The following is a 15,726-nucleotide window of genomic DNA, read 5'->3' as shown; positions in this document are numbered from 1 at the left end:
TCACATCGTTTATACATCCATTCACATTTGCGTTTTACTCTCAACATTTAAACAGGCTTATTTAACCCAACTTCTTAAGAAACCCACTCTTAACCCAACTCTTTTAGAGAATTACAGACCGGTTTCCTTTTTACCTTTCATTGCAAAAGAACTTGAAACAAGTTGTGTTCAACTAAGTATACAGAACATCATCATGGACAGCAAACAATCTGGCTTCAGAAGTGGACATTGGATGGAGATTAAACTGCAGAAAATGCAGCCTTTACTCTGGAAACCCCAAAAATAAAGCAGCTGCGCTACTTTATAAAACATATTTAAATAGCCATTCAAACTTGTGGATTTTCTATGGTGTTCATCACAGCGCCAAATACTTAGATATTTAGACTTAATAGGCTATTTATTTTCAAACTTTTTTTTTTACATTTTAATCTGGACTACAACATGCTCTAGATATTGTTTGAAAGTCTTTGGATTCTTTATTGGTCGTTAAAACTTAACATTAGGGCTTCTTTAATTAACATTAGTTAATTCATTAGTTAACAAACTGCCAATGAAAAATTCTTCTGAACATTCATTAATCTTAGGTATTCCAATATTTAATAACACATTGTTACAATCGAAAGTCGCAACTGTGTTATTTATTGAGTGAACATTAAGACTTGTATTTTTTAACAAAGATTAATAACTTCTGTAGCAAATGTAGCTATTCCTCATTGTGAATGTTAATGCAGAAGATAAACGAATGAGATCTTATTTTAAAGTGATAGCTATTGGTCTTTATAGTTCAATTGCACTTTAATCTGTATTTTTTTATTTTTTTTTATTATTTTTTATTATTTTTTATTTTAACCATATTTTTTTCTGTATTGCTTTATTGTATTCAAATGTTCAATTATTTTTGTTATAAGAAAAAAATATTAAACCGGTTATAATGTATTATGACCACTTTTTTGAAAATAAAATTGAATATTAAATGTATTTAATATTTAATATTAGCAATTTATCACAACATGAAAATTGGATACCAGCATATCGATAATATTTATTTATATATATATATATATATATATATATATATATATATATATATATATATATATATATATACACACACACACACCTTGCTACATGTACTGTGTTAAGCTAACTGAGACTTATCATTTATATATATATATATATATGTGTGTGTGTGTGTGTGTATATATATATATATATGTGTGTGTGTGTGTGTGTGTGTGTGTGTGTGTGTATATATATATATACACACAGTACAGACCAAAAGTTTGGACACACCTTCTCATTCAAAGAGTTTCTTTATTTTCATGACTATGAAAATTGTAGAGTCACACTGAAGGCATCAAAACTATGAGTTAACACATGTGGAATTATATACATAACAAATAACTGTGAAACAACTGAAAATGTGTCATTGTAGGTTCTTCAAAGTAGCCACCTTTTGCTTTGATTACTGCTTTGCACACTCTGGGCATTCTCTTGATGAGCTTCAAGAGGTAGTCACCTGAAATGGTTTTCACTTCACAGTTGTGCCCTGTCAAGGTTTAATAAGTGTGATTTATTGCCTTATAAATGGGGTTGGGACCATCAGTTGTGTTGTGCAGAAGTCAGGTGGATACACAGCTGATAGTCCTACTGAGTAGACTGTTAGAATTTGTATTATGGCAAGAAAAAAAGCAGCTAAGTACAGGAAAACGAGTGGCCATCATTACTTTAAGAAATGAAGGTCAGTCAGTCCGAAAAATTGGGAAAACTTTGAAAGTGTCCCCAAGTGCAGTCACAAAAACCATCAAGCGCTACAAAGAAACTGGCTCACATGCGGACCGCCCCAGGAAAGGAAGACCAAGAGTCATCTCTGCTGCGGAGGATAAATTCATCCGAGTCATTCAATTTGAGATCATTGGTTCCAACCACCGTGTCTTTGTGCGACGCAGAAAAGGGGAACGGATGGACTCTACATGCCTGGTTCCCACCATGAAGCATGGAGGAGGAGGTGTGATGGTGTGGGGGTGCTTTGCTGGTGACACTGTTGGGGATTTATTCAAAATTGAAGGCATACTGAACCAGCATGGCTACCACAGCATCTTGCAGCGGCATGCTATTCCATTCAGTTTGCGTTAAGTTGGACCATCATTTATTTTTCAACAGGACAATGACCGCAAACACACCTCCAGGCTGTGTAAGGGCTATTTGACCAAGAAGGAGAGTGATGGGGTGCTGCGCCAGATGACCTGGCCTCCACAGTCACTGGACCTGAACCCAATCGAGATGGTTTAGGGGTGAGCTGGACCACAGACTGAAGGCAAAAGGGCCAACAAGTGGTAAGCATCTCTCGGGGAACTCCTTCAAGACTGTTGGAAGACCATTTCAGGTGACTACCTCTTGAAGCTCATCAAGAGAATGCCAAGAGTGTGCAAAGCAGTAATCAAAGCAAAAGGTGGCTACTTTGAAGAACCTAGAATATGACATTTTCAGTTGTTTTTGTTATGTATATAATTCCACATGTGTTAATTCATAGTTTTGATGCCTTCAGTGTGAATCTACAATTTTCATAGTCATGAAAATAAAGAAAACTCTTTGAATGAGAAGGTGTGTCCAAACTTTTGGTCTGTACTGTATATATATACACACACACACACACACACACACACACACCTTGCTACATGTACTGTGTTAAGCTAACTGAGACTTATCCTTTGCACTTACAGGTATATATTGTTGCTCTTGTTAGTTTTGACTGGTTGTATAAAAGCATCTGCTAAATATATATATATATATATATATATATATAGAGAGAGAGAGAGAGAGAGAGAGAGAGAGATGGTTGTGCGTGAAAGTCCCAGTAGATTAGCAGTTTTTTAAATACTCAGACCAACCCATCTGGCAGCAACAACCATTCCACGTTCAAAGTCACTTAAATCCCCTTTCTTCCCCATTCTGATGCTTGGTTTGAACTTCTCCAAGTTGTCCTCACAACATCTAGTTGCTGTCGTGTGACTGGCTTATTAGCAATTAATGTTAGCAAGCAATTGAACAGGAGTACATAATAAAGTTGCCTGTGAGTGTATATATGTATGCAAAAAATATACAGTATAGCTATTGCCATGCCATCCACTCAATACACTGCCGTCTGTCTCTCCTGGGGAAAAGTTGTCCCTTTCATAGAGCTCCAAAAAGAAATCATGCGTCATCTATGCATCATTCTTGCTCTCTTTCTCTCCCTATCAAGTCATCATAGTAAGATGGTTTTCTCAGATCGCAATCATAGCTAATCTTTCAAATCAAAACCCAATCAGCCACCATCAGCCCCTGCTGCATGAGGCATGTGAGAGTGAGCACATCCTCATGTGAGATGTACTGTTCTGCCTAAAACTATGAGGCGTATGAGAATGATGATGAAATTAAGTGTATGAAGTGGTCAAAATCATACAGAACATAAAAATATTCTGAAAGTGCACAGCTGAATTAGGATAAAATAAAGCAGAATACAGGAATATAAACATTCTCTGGCAGGTGTTTCCCTATCCAAGTGACAGTGATATTTAGTATATAGATTAAAAGGTTTACCAATTAAAATAAAATCTGTCATTGTTTAATCATCCTCATGACGTTACAAATATGTATGACTTTCTTTGTTTGTGCCCTTACAATACAAGTTAATGAGGTAGAAAAGGAGACATATTTATTTTTGAAATATATGACATATTTACATAATCAATACAGGATTGGAATGATATGTGGCTAAATAATGACAGACTTTATTTTATGGCAGAATGGCTGGAAAAAAACATTTTTACATCATAGCAAACTTATCTATGTAAGGATATTCCTGATTATTTTCAGAAGGATTAGTAAATTGTAGGGCTGCACGATTAATCGCATGCGATTGTCATGCGTGTCTCGTCAGTAAAGCTGGTTCTGTGATTTTCACCTGCTATCAAATGGAACCGCACTTACTACACAGAGCCGTAGTTTGCAGAAAAGCTAGGCAATATTGTGTTCATAACTGCATGCGATTCATCTGCGATTATGAACGTGATATTGTGAAGCCTTTCAGTGTACTATGGCTCTGTGTAGTAAGTGCGGCTCCATTTGAAAGCAGGTGATGAACATTTAGCGCTAATCACAGAACCAGCTTTACTGACTTGTGTAAGTGGGGTAAGTTATGCCTAATTTTTATTAACATATATCCTGTCCAACCAGAGGACCGAATACACTGGATCATTGCTACATTTAAGAATGCCCACAAAGCTCGCTCACTACCAGCTTTCGGCAAATCGGACCATGCCGCCATTTTCCTCACACCGGAATATAAACAAAGGCTTGTTCAAGATCCCCCGGTGCAGAGGGTGGTAACGCGATGGTCCGCCCAATCAGAAGCCATGCTTCAGGCAGCTCTTGATGACATTGACTGGGACATGTTTCGTGCAAGTTCATCTGACATCAGCGAGTTCACGGATGTAGCATTAAGCTTTGTAAACACGCTAGCCGAACAAGCTACGGATACAATAACTATAAGGACCTTCTCAAATCAGAAACTGTGGGTGGACAGATCAATCCGTGCAGCAGTAAACAATCGCACTGCTGCTTATAACGGCAGTCTTCTGTCAGGAAACATGAGCGAGTACAATGCAATGTGCTATGCTCTCCGACGCGCAGTAAAAGCCGCCAAACACAGATACAGGGAACGCATAGAGTCACATTTCCAGCTAAATGACTCCCGACACATGTGGCAAGGACTAAGGACCATCTGTGCCTTTGGAAATAAATCCTCTGCAGAGGTGAGAGCAGATCCATCGCTAGCTGACGAGCTAAACACTTTCTATGGCCGCTTTGAAAAACATTTAAGCAAAGCGAGTCTGCCGATCATCGCGTCAGGAAGCAGCAGTCAGAGCAGCGATCATCATGTGATCACCGTGTCAGAGGACGAGGTTCGGAGGGCACTAAAGCGAGTGAATGTAAGGAAAGCAGCTGGACCTGATGGGATTTCCGGCCGTGTTCTGCAGTCCTGCAATGATCAGCTCGCTGGTTTGTTTAAATCCATTTTTAATGAGTCTCTTGCTACATCGGTGGTTCCCACCTCATTCAAAAAATCTGTCATCATCCCTGTGCCTAAGAACAATAAACCCTCTTGTCTGAATGACTATCGTCCAGTTGCCCTAACATCAAAGGTCATTAAGGTCTTTGAGGGACTGGTTAAAAACGTCATCTGCTCCTCCAATCTAGATACTTTAGACACTCTTCAGTTTGCCTACCGCCCAAACAGATCCGCTGATGATGCCATCTCTAACATCCTGCACTCTTCTCTCACACACATTGACAGCAATAACAGGAACTATGTAAGGCTGCTATTTATCGACTATAGCTCAGCTTTCAATACTATAGTCCCCATCAAGCTTGCTTCTAAACTCATAGACCTCGGCCTGAATTCTTCACTCTGCAACTGGATTCTTGATTTCCTCACCGGCAGACCTCAAGTGGTGAAACTAGGCCAGTACACCTCCAACTCCATCACCCTGAACGTATCTCCGAGGACCTGACTTGGACTACCCACATTCAAGCACAGGTTAATAAAGCCAGGCAAAGACTGTTCCATCTGCGACAGCTGAGGAAATTCAGGGTCTCACCAGCAATCCTGAAAACTTTCTATTCAGGGGCCATAAAAAGTGTATTGACTCAGTGTATCTCAGTGTGGTATGGGAACAGCTCTAGTCAAGACTGCAAAGCCCTGCAGAGAGTTCTGCGCTTAGGTGAGCGCATCTCCAGGTCTACTTTACCGTCTCTGCAGAACATCTACCTCAAACGCTGCAAAAGCAGAGCTGTTAAAATCATCAAAGACTCCACCCACCCCAGTAACCATCTTTTCACTTTGCTGCCATCTGGTAAGTGCTTCCGTAGCCTGATGGCACAAACCGAGAGACTCAGAAGAAGTTTCTTCCCCCTGGCCATCAGGCTCCTAAACTCAAAACCAGCCTCTTAACATCTTCATGTCTCCACTTAATATTAACTTTATCAGTTAGATATTCATCATTCACTACCTCCCATTGACATACTGAAAGTGTCAAACTGTTTGGACATTTGTCTCTTGTACATCCCTGTGTATCTTAATATTTAAGACTACAGTTTACTTTCATAAAATTATTTTGCGTTCTATATTTAATTCTACAATATACATCTTTTTTATATTTTATTCTTATATTTTTATTGTTTACTTTTATTTCAATCTTACATAGCTATATTTATGTATATTTTCATCTGTGTTGTATTCTTTAATAATTAAACTGTCCATGGAGCGGACCTGACTCACATTTCATTGCTGGTTATATATGCTATATATAACTGTGTATGTGACGAATAAAAATCTTGAATCTTAAACAATGAAGCTATTCGTTAAAGAGATGCATGTGAACAAATAGACAGTGCAACCCATGTCTCCTTATATACTTGGCACTTTAACACAATAAATAATTCTGTTGTTTTTACTCCAAATGCAGCGACTATCCTCCTAATAGGTCAATATTCAGTATTAACCAAACGCTTTTCACCTGTCTCAAGATCTCTCACTCTTTACATTCCGACTGATGGTGGCTGTAACGAATTAAAAACTTCCTAATCATCGGGAAGAAGGACAGCGGAAGGATCAGCGGGAACCGGCGGACAATCATATGAAACTTTAATTACCAAAAATAAACACAAAACAGCGCACCAGCCCCTCACGGACGACTGGTGCACTCAAATAAAAATCAAAACACAACTAAAAGCCCAGGCCTGGTCCTCTCTCGTCCTTCACTGTCGTCGCTCCAGTTTTATATCCTTACATCTCATCTGTGGGACTCAAGACTGGTGGTGGGTCGCAGGTGTAGTGGATTTCCCAATCACTCCACCGGCCTCACTCGTGTTCCCACATCCCTCGGCCCCGCCCCACTCGTCACAGTGGCCTTGGAGTAGTTTTTTTCCTAATTTATGATCATTTGAAATGTAAATTATTCACATTGTCCAATGATTCAACTTAATCATTTTTCAGAAGTCATATTTCTAAGGCTGTATATTATAAATACTTTAAAATTACAATTAATAGAGTATTAGTTTTATCGCGTTCTAATTTCATCTTGCTTAGAGTAAGAAAATCTTAAGTAAAAAGTAGCACAGCTTATGCCACTCTCTGAAAGTGTTTTATTTAAAGATTCTGTAGTATATAGTCACAAATGAGTTATTATTACAGTTAAGTCTGTAGTGTGTTAATCACTGCTGTGAGTCCCAGAGTGCCTGCATCATGAATGGAAGTCTTTATTTATACAAATTACCCTAAATGAACTCAGCTATGTTGTCCAAAATGAGGCTCTTGTGACAAAATGAGATGGGAGGTTGTTAAGGACAGGAAGATTGCGAGGTGAAACATGGTTAGAGGCCTGGTTGAGAGGAGATAGACGTCACATGGAGAGGACAGTGTAAATTCAGATATTCTTCCATAGATGAGTTTTGGCCCTGAGGTGCCATATGTCCTATAAAGGGGACCACAGGTCAGCTAGACCAAAAGCAGCGTTGTAGCTCTGAGGGTCTGCCATGACGCAGAAATGAGCAAGCACTGATGTGTGACTGTCTGAATCTAAAACAACTGTGAATCTGGGCCAGGTGAATGTGCTACAATCCAAATTTAGATTTATACATTGTCAGTAATAACGTAAAAAAAAAATGGGTGATGCTACGCACTTGTAGTGTATCATTCCATGGTTGTTAGCTTGTTCTGTGTGGTTGCTAGCTAGTTTCGTGCTGGTTTAAGTTAAAGTTTCAATGAAACAGAAGAATGACAGATCTTTTCTTCTATATTATGAAAAATATCCAAGAACAACAAAATTAAAAAGTAGGTAAACTTTTTTTTTTCCAGCAGTTGAGATGAGACACAAATGCTAGCATTTAACTGATCGTAAGAAAGGGATTTAAGTGATCAAAATAATTTGAGAAGTCCAGCACACGTCACTAGAGAGAAGTAAATTAAAAATGACAGTTGTTTACAATATGACCAAAATGCATTTAAAAAATAATACTTTGATTCCATGCTGAGTTTAAAAGAGCCCATTGTCATATTCTGTGGGTCAATACAAGAAGTTAATTGTTACACACATACAGGTGCATCTCAAATTAGAATATCGTGGAAGAGTTCATTTCTTTCAGTAATTCAACTCAAACTCTTGTATCTTTTATATTTAATGCACACAGATTGAAGTAGTTTAAGTCTTTGGTTCTTTTAATTGGGATGATTTTGGCTCACATTTAACAAAAGCCCATCAATTCACAACAAATTAGAATATGGTGACATGTCAATCAGCTTATCAACTCATAACACATGCAAAGGGTTTCCTGAGCCTTCAAAATGGTCTCAGTTTTTTTCAATAGGCTACACAATCATGGGGAAGACCGCTGTTCTGACAGTTGTCCAGAAGACAATCATTGACACCCTTCACAAGGAGGGTAAGCCACAAACGTTCATTGCCAAAGAAGCTGGCTGTTCACAGAGTGCTGTATCCAAGCATGTTAACAGGAAGTTGAGTGGAAGGAAAAAGTGTGGAAGAAAAAGATGCACAACCAACCGAGAGAACCACAGCCTTATGAGGATTGTCAAGCAAAATCAATTCAAGAATTTGTGTGAACTTCTAAAGGAATGAACTGAGGCAGGAGTCAAGGCATACAGACATGCCAAGGAATTTGGCTAAAGTTGTCATATTCCTCTCGATAAGCCACTCCTGAACCACAGGCAACGTCAGAGGCATCTTACCGAAGGAGAAGAAGAACTGGACTGTTGCCCAGTGGTCCAAAGTCCTCTTTTCAGATGTGAGCAAGGTTTTGTATTTCATTTGGAAACCAAGGTCCTAGAGTCTGGAGGAAGGCTGGAGAAGCTCATAGCCCAAGTTGCTTGAAGTCCAGTGTTAAGTTTCCACAGTCTGTGATGATTTGGGGTGCAATGTCACTACACCTGTTTACCAAGACATTCTGGAGCACTTCATGCTTCCTTCTGCTGACAAGCTTTTTCTTAAGATGCTGATTTCATTTTCCAGCAGGATTTGGCACCTGCCCACACTGCCAAAAGCACCAAAAGTTGGTTAAATGACCATGGTGTTGGTGTGCCTGACTGGCCAGCAAACTCACCAGACCCGAACCCCGTAGAGAATCTATGGGTTACTGTCAAGAGGAAAATGAGAAACAAGAGACCAAAAAGTGCAGATGAGCTGAAGGCCACTATCAAAGAAACCTGGGCTTCCATACCACCTCAGCAGTGACACAAACTGATCACCTCCATGCCACGCCGAATTGAGGCAGTAATTAGAGCAAAAGGAGCTCCTACCAAGTATTGAGAACATGTAAAGTAAATGAACATACTTTCCAATTCACTAAAAATAATGTGTCTTATGAAGTATTCTAATTTGTTGAGGTTTTTGAGATTATAAAGTATTCTTATTTGCTGATTTTTGTTATATGTGAGCCAAAATCATCACAATTAAAAGAACCAAAGATTTAAACTACGTCAGTCTGTGTGCATTGAATTTAGTTAATACACGAGTTTCACAATTTGAATTGAATTACTGAAATAAATGAACTTTTCCACGACATTCTAATTTATTGAGATGCACCTGTATTCACTATTAATTAAATTTTTTTTTCCTCATTAAACTTCGAAATTTCTGCTTATCGATAGTAGTTGTTGTAGTAGCTTTGTTTAGGTATGAAGGTAGGGTTAAGAGACCTACAATATGGTTAAGAAGAATAAGGCATTAATATGCACTTTATAAATACTTATATACAGCCAATATGCATGCTCACAATCAACTAGTTAATAGATGCATACCCTAATCCAAATTGTTACCAAAAATCCATTTTAAACTAATAAGGTGTTTAAATTTAAAAGTAAATTAAAAATGAAACTGTGAAAACTAAATTATTTAAAAGTAATACAAATAAATTTAGGCATCACAACATGTGAACTAATCATAGGTGTGATCGACAAAGGACAAAAAAGCAGGAAACTATATGGTGCACTTTTATCGACATTATATGACATTTATGCAAAGAGTCAGTATTTGCAGTGTTGGCCCTTCTTTTTCAGGACCTCTGCAATTCGACTGGGCATGCTCTCAATCAACTTCTGGGCCAAATCCTGACTGATAGCAACCCATTCTTTCATAATCACTTCTTGGAGTTTGTCAGAATTAGTGGGTTTTTGTTTGACACCCGCCTGTTAAGGATTGACCACAAGTTCTCAATGGGATTAAGATCTGGGGAGTTTCCAGGCCATGGACCCAAAATTTCAACATTCTGGTCCCCGAGCCACTTAGTTATCACTTTTGCCTTATGGCACGGTGCTCCATCGTGCTGGAAAATGCATTGTTCTTCACAAAACTGTTCAGCATTTCAGAATGATTTCTGAAGGATCACGTGACACTGAAGACTGGAGAAATTCAGCCTTGTATCACAAGAATAGTTATATTTTAAAATAGAAAACAGTTTGTAATAATATCTCACAATATTACTTTTTATATTTAAATATTATTAAATATTATTTGATATAAAAAAGGCAACCTTGATGGGCAGAAGACACTTCTTTCAAAAACATTCAAATCATATTTCAAATAATTGTTTTTTTAAGTAATAATAATAATAATAATAAAATGTTATGGCCAGTATTTCCAGTTGACCTGCCATTTGCAGGTTTGGCATGGATGGTAAGGAACAACATTACAAAAAAAAAAAAAACAGCACAGCACAGACAGCAGGCATGTAAAATGAAACAAAATGGACAAAAAGAGACAGTGTTGCAGAGGGTGCTGCTATTATTACCTGGGGTTCAGGAGGCACTTCAGAAACTGGAACGCCAAATAGTCATCCTACAGACATAGAGAGTTCAACATCAAAATATAGTTCGCTTTCACAAGGACGGCAGTGATGTGAAATTATAGCTTTGAGATCTTGTATTAATGTATTGCAAGTCTTGATCGATTGCACTGAGTACTACACAAGAGGGTTTAAAAGAGATACTGTGCTTTCAATTTCCCTTCCTCATTACATGTACTTTCAGGTTGCATTATCTTAGTTAACTGGAATTTTCCAAGCAGAATACCATTGTTCATCCCTACTGACATCAAATGATTAAAGGGTTAGTTCACCCAAATATAAAAATTATGTCATTAATGACTCACCCTCATGTCGTTCCAAACTCGTGAGACACAGAACACAGTTTAAGATATTTTAGATTTAGTCCGAGAGCTCTCAGTCCCTCCATTGAAGCTGTGTGTACGGTATACTGTCTATGTCCAGAAAGGTAAGAAATACATCATCAAAGTAGTCCATGTGACATCAGAGGGTCAGTTAGAATTTGTTGAAGCATCGAAAATACATTTTGTTCCAAAAATTACGACTTTATTCAGCATTGTCTTCTCTTCCGGTGTCCTGACATTTTATCCTACCCGTCAGATTTTCCTACCCGGGTTTACTGCACATGCGCATATCAATATCGCGTCCTTTTTCTAATGCTAAACAACAATATTTAATGTATCTCCATGACTGTAAGAGTAGGTTTAGGGTTGGGGTAGGTGTAGACTTTAATAAAAACACAATCTAATTGGTAGAAAAGAATATTTATTGTTGGTTTCCTGTAGCTGTATCCCTTCTAGTTACAACCGCGAATATAACACATAATTACTGTATTTGCAGTACTGTAAGGGTAGGTTTAGGGTTGTTGTAGGTGTAGACGTTAATAAACCATAACTTTACATTAGCATTTTCCGTTGTCGAATTGTACTATCCAATGTTTTAGTGAGAGGTAGGATAGGACAAATCGACAGAACACCGGGTCTGTTATGAGCGCGACTGCTGTGACAGTTAACGTACGACGCAGCTGACATGTTATCTTTGTTACTGGGTGCACCAGAAAACACGTCAGCAGCGTCGTACATCAACATCAGCGTGAACGTACTCACAACAGACCCAGAAGAGAATACAATGCTGAATAAAGTCGTAATTTTTTTTATTTTTGGACCAAAAGGTTTTTTCGATGCTTCAACAAATTCTAACTCTGATGTCTCATGGACTACTTTGAAATTGTTTTTCTTACCTTTCTGGACATGGACAGTATACCGTACATACAGTTTCAATGGAGGGACAGAAAGCTCTTGGACTAAATCTAAAATATCTTAAACTGTGCTCCGAAGATGATTCGAGGTCTTACGGGTTTGTAACGACATGAGGGTGAGTGATTAATGACATAATTTTTATATTTGGGTGAACTAGCCCTTTAAACCCTGAACATGATAGCATGGGTCTGGCTTATGTTAGTAAAAATCTGCTTAGTTTGGCCACGAATGTTCTTGTCATCATCAATTTACCAAATGCTCCAGACTTTAATGAACTACACATCATTAAAACAGCATTAACGTTATTCTCACACTAGTCTTTGACTGTGAAAAAAAAATCCCTTACCACTTGTTTATTTTTTCTCCCCATTTCCCTCATATCTTCTTCTCATCGGCACATGTGTTTGCACAGGCACGCTTTTCAATTAGCATCTTTCTGACAGTGTGCGAGATAACGTAAAACCCAATTACACACAGCACTGCAAAAAGAGCCTAATCTATTTACTGATACACACATAGGTGCACTCGGGCCTCAGGGAGGCCTCTTCCCTCTCACACACATTCACTGACACTATCTTAAGATAAGTGAATAGGAGCCGAGACAATTCAACACAGACATTTATACACACACCAAAGGAGAATCAAACACACAGTACAACACCGACAGGGTCCTTTAGAAATGCTTTTCTTAACAGTCCAGCCTGTTGAAGGATACACTATGTGTGTCAAGCCAACATCAAGTCCAATGCTGCATACCTGCAGAGATGTGATGATAGACTGCACCTCATCTGCATAGTGCACTGCAACTAGTTCTGCTGTCTTAGCTGAGTTAATGCTGACCAGATCCTGCAATGGAGGAACAATGACATACCAATAAGAATTCATAAAATCAGCCAATCCACCAGTGTAGTATTTTCTAATAATTACTAGTATTAGCTGGGTCCTAGAGTCTTCTAGTGCAAACATTTTTTTCATTCTACATTACAAGTAATAGTAATGCCATAACAGTTTGCATAAAACGTTTCACTAAAATAAATATATCATGCATTTCAGAATTTCTGTATGTTGCTTTAACCCTGTAAATTCTGACATATGAAAAAAAATTCGAAAAATATATATATATTTCCCTGCCAATTGGAATAGATTATTAAACCTTTAGACAAAATCTTTAAAAAATGTGTGCATGTGTGTTATTTGCTGACCATATTTGATACATACCAGTAAGTCTTATTGCTCATAGTATGATATAGCGAGATTATAGAGAAAAAAAACTGCTCAATATTATTCATTGGCCCAAACTGAGCAAAATGGTGTGGATGCTAATATTTTCACGGCCAAAAATTAAGATGAAATTCTGATAGCTTGTGAGCTTTATATCAGTATATAGACTCTATATACTCAATCTCCCAAGTAAGATGATATTCAAATTAGGGCTGTCAATTTAAAGTGGTAATTTAATTAATTAATTATTGAAAAATAATTCTATTAAAATAATTTAACACCATAAACGCACTGGCCCAAAGACCTATAGGTAATGTTAAATTTCATAAAGATTATTGCTGACAAACATGATGCAGAGAAACAAGTCAATTAGGGCTGTAACTAACGATTATTTTTATAATCGATTAATCCGTCGATTATTTTTGCGATTAATCGATTAATCAGTTTATGTACTTATATTTTAGTTTTTTCCATTTTTTCCACAAGTAAATTATTAATAAATGGTCTTTATCCTTCAGCATAGATTTTTAAGAGATTTTAACCATTTTGCACTGTCATATCCTTATCAAAAATATACCTGGAGTTGTTTTATTGTGTTAGTAATCCTTTGTCGAACTCTTCTGCAATCAGAACACTGACCCATACTCTAGCAAATTTCACAAGGAGATTTCAAATAATGTTTTCACCATGGCAGTCCTTAGAGCTCCTAAAGTAGTTTAACATCCCGAACAAAGATTATTAAGGAATCTTTCAGAACATATTTTCACGAAGAATAAGGATAAAACAGAATAAAATTGCAGTGCATTGTATTTTATTATTTACTGCTAAACAGCTTTATAGCTTTTGCTGTGAAATTGTAAACAATCCTTCGAAAAAAGTGCCAATGGCCTGAAACCTGAATGGAACTCACAATTGAAAGTAAAATCCATCAGAAGGTTGTCCAGAAAAAAAAATTGGACACACACAAAAAACCTGCTTTGTGAAAAAGAGCAGTGAATACTTAGAAAAAAAATACATTTCAAATATCTTTAAACATTTACCTCTCTCATTCAGTCATAATTAGGCTGCACGACTGAATTTTGAACTGGTAAACGACAAACTGATCACAGAACATGTTTGTAAAGCTTTTGTTAACTGTTAAAAAGCAATGTTATCAGCTTTTACGACTAAACATTTGCTGGAGAATCTGCACAAATTAAAGTCTTAGGGGCCGTTCACAAATCGTGCCTAAGAGTGAACTCAAGTAAAGTACTCCCAGTCTCCCACATCACGCTGAATGCTGCAGAGACGCTGTTCGGGAAGCACGTGACATAAAAAACGAGGCCAGCTATTGGCTATTTGCTACTTCTCCTGCTGTACTGGCTGAGTAAAACCTCCGGTGGCTCATTACTGCCACACTTTGGTCACCGCAGATTTGAAATATGCACGAAATGAGCCGCTTATGGCAAATAAAAGTTATTTAGCAATGAATCGATGACTAAATTAGTTGACTATTTTAATAACCGATTTTAATCGATTAAATCGATTGGTTGTTTCAGCTCTAAAGTCAATGCATGTTGTAGTACATAAATGCAGTTATGTACCACTAAAAATCAAGATATTGGGGCAAAAAATGCCCCTGTATGAGTTTTTGTCTCATTTACATCATATGATAAGCAATATCACATGAGCAGCGACAGCAATATCACAGAAAGGATGTTTTTATCCCAAATAGCACAAGTGCAAATGTGATTTAATACATAATAAACAGTTAATTAAATAAGAAGTTAATATTGTTATATACACAATATTGTCTGTTTTTGCTCAATTTTGCCTTAGAAATATGAAGCCATAGAAGAATTGTTGTACATCTCCAAGCATTACAGTGGTGATTAGTTTTTAAATGAATCCGTGGTTTGAAACAAACGGATGAACCAATGATTCAATGGCCTGTCCATAAAGAGAGCCATTTACTTCATTTCTGAATGGATCAGCTATTTGAATGAATGGAATGAATGAATGACTCAATGACTTACTCAAAGGCATTTTACTAGCGGTTTTAGTTTCTTAATTAGAGCATCATTTCAGTAAAGAATAATTTCAATATCAAAAAAACAAAAAACATTAAAGAGATAGTTTACACAAAAATTACAATTCTGTCATCATTTACTCACCCTCATGTCATTTTTAAAACTGTATGACTTATTTTCTTTTTTTGCTGTACATAAAAGAAGGTATTCTGAAGACTGTTGGAAAGCAAGCTGTATTGGTGATCAGTGAGTTTCATTGTAATGAAAAAATTAAAAATAAATACTACAATGTTTCTCAAATTATATCATTTTATGTTCCATAGTTTATGTTAGGCTGTTATAGCATAATGTTTATGTGT

At 37.2% G+C, this 15,726-nt stretch overlaps 1 protein-coding gene across 1 annotated transcript in view; it reads right to left on the bottom strand.

Moving 5' to 3' along the window:
* LOC132142498 (vacuolar protein sorting-associated protein 8 homolog) overlaps window positions 1-15,726 on the bottom strand; it is a 148,426-nt gene that overhangs the window by 68,642 nt on the left and 64,058 nt on the right. Inside the window, exons 33-34 of the mRNA XM_059552410.1 lie at window positions 12,894-12,983; window positions 10,846-10,892 (exon numbers count right to left, since the gene is read on the bottom strand). Coding sequence (XP_059408393.1) covers window positions 10,846-10,892; window positions 12,894-12,983 — 137 coding nt within the window. The remainder of the gene's footprint in view (window positions 1-10,845; window positions 10,893-12,893; window positions 12,984-15,726) is intronic.

Source organism: Carassius carassius, chromosome 6 (assembly GCF_963082965.1).
Source record: "Carassius carassius chromosome 6, fCarCar2.1, whole genome shotgun sequence".
NCBI lineage: Eukaryota > Metazoa > Chordata > Actinopteri > Cypriniformes > Cyprinidae > Carassius > Carassius carassius.
The sequence above is the reverse complement of the archived record's forward strand: the minus strand, read 5'-3'. Positions and strand labels throughout refer to the sequence as shown.